Here is a 13834-nt window from a genome sequence, read left to right on the forward strand (position 1 = left end):
TGAAGTTTTTTATCTATAATTGACAAAATCTGTAGGAGGAAATCTTTGGGTTAATCAGAAAACGTTCAAATAGTACAAAAGTTACATGCATTACTAACACAGGTCACCGAGAAATCACAGGGAGCCACATAAGGGGCAATATGTATGAACACATTTTCCCATAGACACAGAATGGGTAAACCCTTTTTATTATTTATTTATTTATTTATTTATGCATTTTTATATAGCGCGGACTTTACCCGAAGGCGTCAGAGCGCTTCACATTAGGAACAGAAATGAAACATAATGAGAAACATTACAAAAGAGCAGATTACAAAAGCATACGTTACTTACATAAGGTAATAGTGACAATTGTGAGCAAACAAAATACACGAGGTAGTAAAAATTGTGAGCCACCAAAATTACATGAGGTAGTAAAGGTAAAAGTGACAATTGTGAGCAAACAAAATACTTGAGGTAGTAGTAAAAATTGTGAGCAACCAAAAATACATGAGGTAGTAAAGGTAATAGTGATAATTGTGAGCAAACAAAATACTTGAGGTAGTAAAAATTGTGAGCAACCAAAAATACATGAGGTAGTCAAAAGTGCACAAGAGGAAAGTGACAAGTGTGTAGTTATAAGAGAAAACAGAGTATAATTTGAGGTATAATACTGCAATAAATGCAAGGCACACGAACAAGCGTTACGTAGGCAAGGTGGCACTTGTGCAAGTATCAAAGGTAAAAACATGTGAGAGGTAGCAACCGTGTGTTACAAGTTACAAGTGGTGTGTGCATGTTACAAAAGGGCACCGAACACAAGAACATGGAGAATACTGCGAAAGGCAGACACTCCAACCACAGGACAAACACTGGGAAGGCACTTCCATGGTCATGGAAAGTAGAAAATATCAGTAGTGGGAAGTCTTCCTCCAAATAGCAAGAGGACGTGAATTACTTTTGGAGGTGTCTCTGGAGGAGGAGAACTTTGAGGTCCCTTTTGAAGGCCTGGGAGGAGGCGGTGGTCCGGAGCTGAGGCGGAAACGAGTTCCAGATTCTCACTGCGTTGCCTGAAAAGGATTGGGCGATTGTTCTTTCCTTCTTGAAGGTGGGAGGTTCAAGCAGTAGATTCTCCGCATTGCGTGAAGGTCTAGAGCCTCCAGAGAGTTTCAGTTTATTCGCCAGGTAGCGGGGAGAGGAGGAGTGCAAGGCTTTGTGGGTGATACAAGCGGTCTTGTAGATAGCTCTAGCCTCGAAGGGAAGCCAGCGGAGGGTGGATAACATCGGTGTGATGTGATCGCTTCTTTTGGCCCCATAAATGAAACGAGCTGCTGAATGGAAGACAGACTTAAGTGGGGACAGGTGAGATTTGGGGAGCCCAGTAAGAAGAGAATTGCAGTAGTCTAGTCAGGAGAGGACCAGCGATTGCACCAGGGTTATAAGGTCCTGCTCCGGGAAGAAGCGACGTATTCCCCAAAGAAGGCGCAGTTGGTAGCGAGCAGATTTTGCAATAGAATTGATGTGGGGAGTTAGATTGAGTTTTTTGTCTAGAATGACACCAAGGGATTTTGCGCTGTCTACAATGATGGGTTTATTGTTGAGTAGATTCATCTGATCCATCCATGATTGAACCGGGGAAGGAGAGAGTGAGGAGGAGAAGAGGAGGAATTCAGTTTTGGAGGGATTCAGAATCAATTGATGAGATGACATCCAATTTTGAATAGAGTCGAGAGTGGAGCTCAGGATGGAGAGGTCATGAGTGGAGGCAACCTTGAGGTAGAGTTGAGTGTCATCTGCATAGAGATGATAGTGAATCCCGGATTTGCTTAGGAGGTTTCCCAGTGGTTCTAAGTAGAGATTGAACAATGTGGGTGCAAGTATAGAGCCTTGGGGAACACCTTGACCCACCGCCACAGGAGAAGAAAGACTGTTCGCTATTTTGATTATTTGAGATCTGTCAGAGAGGAAGGATGCAAACCATTTAAGCACAGTGCCCTCCAAGCCCATTCTCTGTTGAAGAATATTGAGGAGGGTGTTGTGATTAACAGTGTCGAAGGCTGCGGAAAGGTCAAGGAGAATTAGCAGACAGGACCCCCCTGAGTCGAGTATCCTCAGCGCATCATCAACCACTTGCAGTAGGGCTGTTTCAGTGCTGCAGTTTTGGATGAAGCCGGACTGACAATTGTCAAGAAGATCATTGTCCTTGATATGACGAGAGAGTTGTTTGGCTACACATCTTTCTGTGATCTTCGCAAGAAAGGGAAGGTTGGTGATGGGGCGGAAGTTGTTGAGGTCATTCGCATCAGCAGTGGGCTTTTTCAGCAGAGGGGTGACCTGCCCAGTTTTGAAGGAGACAGGAAGGGAGCCTTGCCAGAGGGAGATATTGATCAGAGTGGTCCAATAGGAGAGGGAATGGGTATAGAAGTCAAAGGCAATGGCACTGGGAATAGGGTCAAGAGAATGGTTGGAGGGCTTTGTTTCGCGTATGCACTTGAGAAGGGCATCTTCAGATATGGGGTCAAAGCTCTGCCAAATGAATAAGGATTTGCGCTCCTCTGGAGGTGTAGGATGAGCAACCTGATCCACAAGTGATTTCACCTTTCCATCGAAGAAAATAGCGAAATCCGCTGCTCTCTTTGTAGAATCCTCCACCTTGGAGGTTGGGGGAGAGCAGCTTGGAGTCTTGATGAGATCGAATAGTTTTTTGGGTCTATTTTTGGCGGAATCAAGGAGGGTTTTGAAGTGCGTCGCTTTCTCAAGGAAGATGTGCTTGTGGTATTTGGATCTTGCTGTGCGAAGCAAGGCTAAATTGTCAGTGGAAGGCAATTGCCTCCATTGCTTCTCCAGGACTCTTAGCTGCTTCCTTTCCTCATAAAGGGATTTGTTGAACCAAGGTGCTGAGGGAGTGGGCCTTATCCTTTTGCTTTTAAGTGGAGCGACGTTATTAATTTCAGCTGCAAGAACTGTGAGGCATTGGGAGGTGAGATCGTCAACAGCTATGTTCGGGTCTAGCCTTGGAAGTGAAAGCAAAGCTGATTCACAGAGGGGACCGACATCAATGTTTTTGGCAACACAAAACCAGGAGATGGCCCTCTTGGGTTGGCCAAGAGTTATAGAGTGTGAAAGTTGAAGTGAGAATGGGATGAGGTGGTGGTCAGACCAATCTACATGAATAGGGGTAGTAGTAGAAAGCATGCCTGCTTTAGAAATAACAAGGTCCAGGATTGCGCCCTTAGAGTGGGTTGGTTCAGTGCAGTGTTGGATAAGATCATTTGCCAAGAGGAAGGTGGCCAGTGAGTTCGCAGAGGAGTCTTGCGGTGCGCCCCAGTGGAGATTGAAGTCACCCACGATGGTCTGATTGTCACTTTGAGAGTATTGGTCGCTGATGAAGTCTTTGAGATCTTCTATAAACGAAGAGCTACTACTACGAGGCGGGCGGTAAATGATATGGAATCTGAGCGGTGAACGGTGTTGCAATTGAAGTTCAAGAGAAAGGCATTCAAAGGTGTGGGAGGAGCTGCTAGGAGACGCCTTAAGTTGGAGGGCGTTTCTGAAGATGACTGCAACACCTTCCCCCGTGTTTTCAGTTCTGTCATTCCTAAATATGGAATAACCTGTGGGTACTAGGAGATCAAATATAGAGTGAGAGGTATCTTTGAACCAGGTCTCTGTGAGGAAGAGCATGTCAAGTTTGTGAAGGGAGATGGTGTCGGATATTTCAAGTTTGTGTTTAACTGCAGATCTGCAGTTGTGAAGCATACAGCGCAGCTCTGTCAAGACTGTTTTGGTGACGGGGGCACTTGGGCTCTGAAGGGTGATCGGGATATTGTACATTTGCGGGGGTGCTCGGGAGGGTTTAGGTGGACGCTTTGTTCTGACAGAGGTGATGGTCGGAATAGTGTAGACAGTGGGGTTGCTAGGGTATGCCTGTTGAAGAAGGGTGGCGTTCAGGGGCTTGTGTGAGTTAACAACGTTTGCAGACGAAAGGTTGAGCTTGGCTGTATTGGGGTGAGGGGGCGAGGTGTATCTCTGGGGAAGTTGGGAGGGAGTAGAGGTGCATGGAGGGGTGGAGATCTTAGAGCATAAAAGTGAAATGGCAGCTGTAAGCTGAGAGATGGAGGTGATCAGAGAGCCAAGCGTATTTTCCAGTGAGAAAGAGGCAGAGCGCGGAAGGTTGGGTGGCTCGATTGAAATAAGGGGGGGGGGGTGGAATTGGTGGTGGACGGCAGGGAGAAGTGGGGGGACAGGAGGTGTGTTGCGGGGTGGGGTTCACAGGTGGGGAAAGGTGGGGGTTGGGAGCGGGAGTAAGTGAATTGGGGGTTAAGGGAGAGTTGTCATTGTTGGTGTTGCAAGAGGGAGAGGAATTAAGGACAAATTTAGAGGGAGAAAGGTGCGGAACACGTCGGTAGGAAAGTAGGAGGGGGGAAGCCTGTGTGGCGTCATGGGAGTGTAGGAGGTTTGGGAGGAACTGAGGTGCATTGGTTGCGGAGGTCCTGTCAGTTAGGAGAGGTAGCACTGAGGGAACGGTCATCTGGCAGAGTGAGGGGGGTTGAGAGAAAGGGAAGTTGAGGAGGGGAAGTGGTTCTGCTGGGCCCGAGTGAGGGAGATGGAAGGTGTTCCTAGGAGTGGCAAGGGGGTAGTGTGGCAGTACTGGAGGAGTAGGAGGGAGGAGAGAGATGCAGTGGGAATGTGGCAAAAACGGGGTGAATGACGAGGGGACGAAGGGGTGGAGAGGAGGGATGGAGAGAGGGCTAAGGGGAGCATAGGGAAAGTTAATTGGGAGAGAGTGTTGGAGGAGAGGTGGACTAAAGAGGGGGGTGACAGGAAGAAGTATGGGGGAGGAGAATAGATTGGAGTGTCGTGAAAGTGCAGATGGGACGAGGAGCGTGTTAGCTAGTGGTAAGGCTGAAGTAATGCGGGATGGGACATACTGTGGGGGAGGAGGATTAGGAGATGAGGTAAGTTGGGGGGCGGCGGAGGAGAAAGGGAGTAATGGGTGGAGCTGGAAGGAGAGTCAAGGGGAAACCCGGTTGCAGAGACGGGGAGTAAGGAGGGGAAGAGGTGGTCAAAGATCGAGAGGCAGGAGTCTTTGCCTTTGATACATCTGGCCCATAATCTTCCTAACGAACTACAAGGCTGACCTTCTCCATCCTTACTATTTTGGCACTAGAACCTACATACAACCATGTAAATAGGTGTCAGTCCTGGTCACCCCCCTTCCCTAACATTCCCGCTCTGCCTGTGTATCTCATTAGTGGCATGAAAACGCAGACTCTTGCTGTCAAATAATGGGAGATACACACACTCACACAGCTCTCTAAATAAAACATTCCCTACTATTCCAGTACACTGCTTAGGTACTTCACTCCTACTCTGCACGCTCTCCTATTGTTCCAGTACTGGGACTGAAACAGAGCTCTATCAACGCACCTCCATCTGGACATGAGGGATCCCCTGCTATTTCAGTGGTGGGACCCATTCAGTGCTCTGGAAATTGAACTCAGTTCTGACCTTCAGCACTCCATGGTAATCCATTACTTTTCTCTGACAAGACGTTTCCCCTGGCATTGTACTTCTGCAAGCGATATGAGGAGGTGCCAGCACACTTCACATATAATTTCAAGAGTCTTCTGTCTTTTTACAAACGTACTGTATTTTTCTGCGTCATGACTGTCTGTTTTGGCATACTTGTGGAATATGTTCTCTAAGTGTCGCATACAACTTTTTCTATCCTCCTACCAGAGAGGACTGGGTTTCAGCTCCGACCAGTAGCAGGGCTGCTCTCTGCACGTGATTTCCTGTCAAGTCTGGCGTTTCGCGTGTTCCAGTGCACACAGTACATCCGCCATGCCTCCTCCCCAATGCACTCCCCAGAACCGTGAGTAGAATAATATGGCGTCTCATGAGTGTAAAAATGACTGCTTGCCTTGCCCTACTAGGACCATTTCATAGTATGGAGTGATTGCACGCTATTTACCGTACTCGGCGAGCAAGGTATAAAATCCGACTAATAATATTCTTTAAATCGTTACCTTCATTTGGAAGTCTAAATGTGTTGATGTGCTATATCTAGGAAGTTCTGTAATTGTCCAAGTGTGCTTTATACTCTTTAGTGCTGAGAGAAATTCCATCATGAAGAATATCCCTGTCAATCACCTTCTCTAATGTGACATTTGATGTAAAACTATGGGACATATTATCTAGGAAGTGGCGGTGAGCGGCGTTGGCCTCCTTGACTTAACGCCTGTCATCGCCACTTCGGAAACGCCAGGCTGCACCATATTACCAATAATATGGTGCAGCCTGGCGTTTCCCCATTCGATGGTGCTAAGTCTCACAACTTAACGCCAACGCAGGCACCTTTGCACCAGAGTGCAAGGGTGTCTGTGAGCACGGAGGTTTGTTTATGTACAGGAAGGTGTCCCTTCCTGTACATAAACAAACCTAAAATGCCATTTAGTAACTTACATATATGCTGCTTCATGCAACACACATGTAAGTTACAAAATAGCATTTTAAAGAAAGGTTTTTTTATTTACAGGTAGGGACACCGTTCCTGTATAAAACAAACTTTGGCATTTTGATTTTTCCATGTGTGCTGCACAAGGCAGCACACATGGAAAAGCAAAAACGAGGAGAAATTAAGCATTTCTCCTTGTTTCCCCACCTTAAGACTGGAATTTTCCTGGTCTTAAGTTCGGCGCTGCCACCTATTCTTGCCTCTCTTGTTATTATGTGGTAGCGTCAATGTGAATGGGTGTTGCTGTGGAATGCCCTTCTCAACACCCACTGCACGCCCCTTTCACGCTAAGTTTAAAGTGAAAGGGCACTATTACCAAGGCAGCGTTAAGCCACTTATCATGGCTTTTAGCCACGGTATGTGGTTCAACGCTGCCTTGATAATAGGGCGCTGACCCTATTGCCACCACAAAGTCACAAAAAGTGACGTTGAGGTGGCAATAGGGGCTTGGTAATATGCCCCTGTATGCCTTACTGGGCAACCTGCATAATGTGAGGCTTCAGGTACACCTTGTGCCCGCACAGGAGACAGGACATTGGCTGTCCCAATGGGCTGTTTTCACAGGGCATGGCATTTGGCCACAACCTAAAGTCAATGGCTCTGAGTGTAGGGTGGGCCTTGAGCCATACACCACCAGCTAGAATTTGGTTTTTGAAATCAGTTGTAAGGGAAAACTTGGACCAAGGTGGAAGCTCATCACCTCTTTGCTGAAAGATACAGTGCTTAGGAGCACCCAGAAGAAGGATATTGATTAACTCTTTTCCCACTAACAGGGCTTAGTGAGCAACCTCATTACTGTATTTGAAAACATAAAAAGGCAGTCTTCGCTTAGCAGAAGAAAAAATCCAATGGAAAATTGAGCTTTGTTAGAAAACCAACCGAGATCCGGAAAAGAATGTCTGCTGCATCTGAAAAAGACGTGGCACTCTTGTAACAGAGTTAGAAGGTTAAATATGCAATCAATAAACATTTTATTGTGAAAGCTGAATAAGTCTTATTCAGGGTGAGATTAAGGCATTGCTATTCTATATATGGTAGGCTTTTGGTACACTGTTGAGCTTTGTTATGCTATGACGCTTTGAATAGCGCACTAATGACCTGTGAGGGTTTTCAGGTGCTTAAGAAGGTGTGTAGGCATGTGGCCCGCTGAGTTATTCAAAGAGACAGATCTTCAGCTTCTAGAGGAACTCAAGAAGCGAGGAGGAGGCTTTGATCTGTTGTAGGAGGCAGTTCCATGATTTGGGTGCAATGAATGAGTCAGAGCAATCTCCTGCTCTTTTTTTTATGCAGGGGTGTGTGTACGAGTGAGTGTGTGGCAGAGCAAAGGTGCCTGATGGGCTGGTGAAAGTGTATGCCGCTGTTAGGTATGCTGGTTTAGTATTGTGCAAAGCTTTGTATGTGTGCATGAATATTTTGAATTGGCTGCATCTGTGAATGGGGAATCAGTGGACTTCTCTGAGGGGGGTTGAGATGTAGGTGTGCAATTGGAGGTTGAGTATTAGTCTTGCTCTGTCATTCTGGATGGTCTGAAGCCTCTGTAAGAGCTGCTTGGAGATTCCAATGTAGAGTGCGTTGCCATAGTCAAGTCTACTTGTAATGAGTGCTTGTGTGACGGTTCGTCTGGTGTGGTGTGGCTGTCATTTCAAGATCTTTCATAGTATATAAAAGTTGTGGAGCAGGAAATGCTCACTGTGTTGACTTGTGCCATCATGTTGAGCTTGTGGTCTATGATGATCCCCAGATTTCTGGCATGGTGTGTGGGTGTTCGTGTGGGTCCTAGCTCTGTCGGCCGCCAGGTGGTGTCCCATGTGGAGGGCTTGTTTCCGAAGATCGATACTTCCATCTTGTGAAAATTATATTTAACCCCTACTTCACAACTAGGCCTAATCCAACACTGGGCTCTGCAAGGCTGGAAAGGGTAAAAACATTCCAGTATCTGGGGGTAACTCTACACGAGAACTTATCATGGGGCCCTCAGATAGCTAGATCCTGGTTAAAGCTGTCCCAATTGTCGGGGGCAATCTTGAAGGTCGCAAATACATCAACCTTTAAACCCATCAGTCCAGCTGTGGAGATATATAAAACCCAAGCTAAAGCGGCCGCATCCTATGGTAGTGAGCTGTGGGGCCACAAAGTCGGGACAGAACTTGTCAGAGTAGAAAACAACTTTCTCAGACGCCTTTTGGTTGTTCCCCAAGGCACACCCTTGCTACCCTAAGGATGGCTCTGGGGCTCCCTTCAATAAGGAACAAATTGGAACTTAAACCACTGAGGTTCTGGCACAGGCTCTGGTCCACCGGCGAACTTGCACATTACAGGGAAGACCTCAAGCATGTTATGAATCTCAACCAGCGTAACAGAATCCCGTGGTTGGCCTTTATCAAGAGAGAATTACATCATCTGGGACTCCCTGAGTTATGGGAGGTTCCTGAAAGAGGCTGCCAAAGGGCCCCTCGCAAAAGGCTGGTTGAAATATTCAAGGAGAAAAGTCTACTCTCTCTTGTGTGTGCACCCAACATTGGCACCCTGACCGAACAATTCCTGAATTCCCCAAATTCCTATCATTTTGAAGGTTTTATGGACATCATATATCCTATTTTAGCAAGGAAATTGTTAATCCAATGGAGGCTAAGTACCCTGCCCTTGAAAACGCTCACCTGCAAATGGACAATGCGGGATGATAAAATCTGTCCTGGGTGCAACAACTATAATGAGGAAGAAATTCACGTTCTGTTTTTTTGCCCAGCCTACACTAGACTGAGGAAATACTGGCTAGTGCCATTGTGTAGGAACTTGGGCATAAGAAATTATTCACATTCAACCAGAATACTGAAGACAAGTATCCTGCCCCACATAGTCTTTGCAGTTGCTAAGTTTTAATGGCCATGTGGCAGATAAGGGGAAAAATACTAAAAGACTGAAAAGTGATATGAACTGTAATGAAATCGTCCTCGCAGCCCCTCCAGGGAAACGAACTACCTTTGAAATGTATTATGTCATGGTTTTATTGGAAGTAGATGTGTTTTAAATGTTTTAATGTTTTTTAATGAACCTTTTAAGGTCTCAAATGGCCGAAATAAAGAATTTTTGGATTGGATTGAAAATTAAGTTTCAAGCAGTTCTTTCTCATCCACCCTGCTACCATAGTCATGTTGGTAAAGTTGGTTCTGGTGGTGGTTTCAGGAAAAGAATGAGTTGGGTGTCATCGGCGTAGGAGATGATGGTGATGTCTTGGGATTGGATGATGTTGGTGAACGGTGTCATGTAAACTTTGAACAGGGTCGGGCTGAGACATGACCCCTGACAGACTCTGCAGATCAGGTTCCTGGACTCCAATGTGAAGGGTAATAGTCTGAGACTTTGGGTTCGTCCTGCGAGTAAGGTGCAGATACAGTTTAAGACGGGTCTTTGTATTCCGTTCTCATGAAGACTTCTGATGAGTGTGTTGTTAGAGACTGCGTCGAATACAGCGGAGAGGTGGAGGAAGATGAGGGCTGCTGTTTCTCCTCAGTATAGGATGATCTGGATGTTGTAGGTGGTTGCGATGAGTGCTGTTACAGTGCTATCTATTGATGTTCTGAATCCTGACAGAGTGTTGTGTAATAGGGGCTGTAATTCAAGTTGGTGTATGAGTTGCTTGTTGATGGCCTTCTCTATCAAATGTCATAAACAGGGGGTAACCCAATGAAAGTCACAGGACCTGGGTATCGAGTATTATAGAGAAAAGTGGTCCTAGACGTTAATTCAAAATATACAGTGTAGTTATAAATCAGATCAATTATTCATTTCATTTCAACTCTGTGTATTTGACTCACCCACGTTCAATTTCAAAATCGAAATCCCAAAGCTTGTAAAGATGTAACTAAAAAGGATAAAGATATACAAGCTCCCGTCAGTCCCAATGAAAACGGATACAGCCGTAGCTAATTAAGCAAGTCCAGCAGTTAAAAATTTCGGGTGGGGGATCGTTTTCAACATACCTTGGTTTTCGGCAAAGGAGCAGGAGCCATACAACTTGCTCCCTTCACACACGCTGCATCTGCAACCTAGTCCACGTGAAGGAATGCGGTAGTGGCGTGCGCACTGTTGCTCAAATAACCTAGCAACACGGCCGTCCACGGAGCTGCTTGTGCAACGTCATTACAATGCGTCCCTGCCTGGCAACCCCGAGGGCATCACTCGAAAACAAATCAAAGCGGTCAAATCCACATGCACTCATATCCATGATGCATCCTAACAATGTGTATTATAAAACAATACGCTGCTAATGTGCATTATAAAATAACACGCTACTATTGTAAAAGCCACCTGAATATTCGCCGTTTTTAGTGATCAGTCAAAGTAACCACAGAGAGGACAGTTTGTAAGATTTAGGAAAGGGAAAAAGTTGAAGATACGGTGACATTATTACTGAACAATTTACTAAATGAAATACAAGTGAAAGGTTAAAATATGTCTAAATCCAAATCTGGACAACAGATTAAATTAAGTTACATAAAGAAAAACGGTTGTTAAAATACTACATTATGGAGATGGAGTAGTACATATAGTTATAAATGCATAAATAACAAACTAAATCCATTATGCGTTAGATTTCTTTTCTCTATGCACGTCATTTTGACAATGCCACCTTTATGTAAATAGCTGTGTTTTTCTAGTTTGAAAAAGTTTATTATGCTGTCTATCTAAGTATGCATTAAATCATACAGTCTCCCGGACTGGGTTAGACAAAGTTTTCTGTTTCAGGTGTGGTTTACTTGTAACAACAAAAACCTTGGGCTAATGTATGTTCTTTGTTTTGATTAATATCTACCATCACAGATCTAATCAGATGGCGATCAAAAATGAAATGAATAATTGATCTGATTTATAACCACACTGTATATTTTGAATTAACGTCTAGGACCACTTTTCTCTATCAATTGGGCAGTGTAGGGAAGCAGGGAGATGGGACGGAGGTTTCTCAGTTGGCTCAGGTTGGCCAATCACTTCTTAAGAAGGGCGTTGACCCCTACATACTATTTTCTGAGAATTTGGCCCAGCAGCGACTATAAACAGTGGAGTGTCGTTGAGAGTCATAGAGTGGAGTAGATTATCATAGAGGGAAATGGAGTGGCAAACAGCGAAGTGTCATAGAGAGGCATAAAGTGGAGTAGAGTGGAGTGGCATAGAGTGTTGTAGAGTGGAGTAGCGTAGAGTGAAGTAGAGTGTTGTACAGTGGAATGCTGTAGAGTGGAGTAGAGTGTCATGGAGTGGAGTGGACTATAGTGTAATAGAGTGGAGTGGAGTATAGTGGAGTGGTGTTGAGTGGAGTAGAGTGTTGTAGAGTGTCATATAATGGAGTGTCAGAGTGGAGTGTCGTAGAGGGAAGTGTAGTGTTATTGAGTGGAGTGGAGAGTTGTAGATTGGACTAGTGTAGAGTGGAGTGGTTTGAGTGCCGTAGTGTGCCATAGAGTGGAGTGGCATAGAGTGTCATGGAGTGGAGTAGTGTGTTATAAAATGAAATGCTATAGAATGATGTGGAGTGGGCAGACATACAGTCAAGTGTCATGGAATGGAACAGAGTGACGTAGAGTGGATTAGAGTGTCGTAGAGTGAAGTGCCAAAGAGTGGAGCAGAGTGGCATACAGTGGAGTGTTGTATAGCAGAGTGGAGTATCACAGATTTGAGTGGCTGAGACTGGAGTATTACAGAGTAGAGAGTGCAGTGTCAAAGAGAGGAGTGTTATAGATTGGAGTGCCAAAGAGTAGAGTGTCACAGAGTAGAGTGTTGTAGGAGCGGCATAGAGTGAAGTGTTGTATAGTCGAGTGGAGTCGAGTGGAGTGTCAAAGACCCTGGTAAAAACTGGACAACTGATCCATTCTCTCCTGATTACTTGATAACTAATATGGAAGCTGAATGGATCCTAGGTTCTCTCTCCCCTATCTAATTAGAAGATAATATAACTGGTGCTAATGTAAAGTGTTCCAATACCTTTGGTTCTGGTCGAGTTTGTACTATATATAAAATGGATTAAAAAAAAGAAGTAATCATACCGCGAGCAGCGGATGGACACTAAGAGTAATCAATTTGTACTTCGTCCATGTGCCACACGAAAAAAGGGAAATGATGTAGCCACTGTCACCTGGCACGCTGTGCTGAATTGAATGCACTAAAGAAGAGTTATAATGATGCCAACAAGGGGTAAGTAATGGTGGGTTAGAGAACTGTCATTAGGATTTTAAAAAAAACTTTTTTAGAATCCAATAGGTTACTTAGCAACAGCAGCACATGCACGCTACCATCAGGCTAGACCTAAAAAGGAAAAAATGGTATTATGAATCAAAACTTCCATTCAGTTCCTCTATCAGAGTAGTGATACCACCTCAATATTTGTGGGACATTGGAAGAACTTTGGTGGCAAAATAACAAACAAGGCTTATCAAGGGTAGTCACATCCTTGATAACACTTGAGTTCTGCAAGATTTATTACTGATAGTGATGCAGCGTTTCTCCGGAAATAATTTCTAAAACCATGTCACCTTTCCCTGAAGTACAAATTCATACAACTTACTCGTCAGTGGGGTCCATAACACCGCGAGTTACTCATAAACACTTGCATCCTACTTCATGGATCGGTGAAATTCAAAGGAGAGCTGCTGTATCATAGTGGAGTGTCTAAACTAAAACTAAATATTTATACTATTTACACCTGCAGTTTAAGAAAGTTCACTATGGTGTTTATTTAGCAAAACATTTATTTAGACACGCCACCACTGAGATTAATGGATCTGCTAGTAAAAAACTCAGGAGTAGAAAAACTCAAGACCAGCTTAATTCTCCATTTATCTAATTTTTATTAAGAGCAAATTTTAGCATGTCTAAAGTTTATTCACTTTATTTATTTCTTTATTTTAAAAAAACAATTTAAAAAAATAAGAATTTTAAATTTGAACAGTTAGATTCATTTATTCAAGGAAACTCTGAAATAGACATTTTCATTTTATTTTATAAGTCAAATATTAGCAAAAGACAGATAGTTCCCAAATAATCATTTATTTTCCTAGCTTCCCTAACTAAACCCTCACTTAAAGTGCATCTCACTGTCAAAAGAAATAGAAAAATTTGTCAGAGTCTTACATCTCAGGAAAATCAGCATTCCAGCAGTATCTCCAGGGGAAATCGAAGAGAAGTTTTTTCCTCCGTAAAATCAGCACTTTTTATACCTTTTTCACCAGCTCTATCTATCTAAAAGTTTAACTTTCAGCCTAAATTTAAGTTCTGATTGGATAATTTTGGGGTGGATGAGCATTATCTCGTCATCACAATATTACTTTTCCTTCCGTCGGCAAATTT

General features: G+C 44.1%; 1 protein-coding gene across 2 annotated transcripts in view; it reads left to right on the forward strand.

Annotated features, from left to right (window-relative positions):
- Positions 1–13834, forward strand: part of TH (tyrosine hydroxylase) — a 568946-nt gene that overhangs the window by 389797 nt on the left and 165315 nt on the right. For both annotated transcript variants that reach the window (XR_015308512.1, XM_086957708.1), the window contains exon 8: positions 5722–5857. Coding sequence is in view for 1 of the 2 variants with exons in the window: in XM_086957708.1 (XP_086813834.1) it covers positions 5722–5857 (136 nt within the window). In the remaining variant the exon portion in view is untranslated. The remainder of the gene's footprint in view (positions 1–5721; positions 5858–13834) is intronic.

Source organism: Lissotriton vulgaris, chromosome 2_1, assembly GCF_964263255.1.
Source record: "Lissotriton vulgaris chromosome 2_1, aLisVul1.2, whole genome shotgun sequence".
NCBI classification, from domain to species: domain Eukaryota; kingdom Metazoa; phylum Chordata; class Amphibia; order Caudata; family Salamandridae; genus Lissotriton; species Lissotriton vulgaris.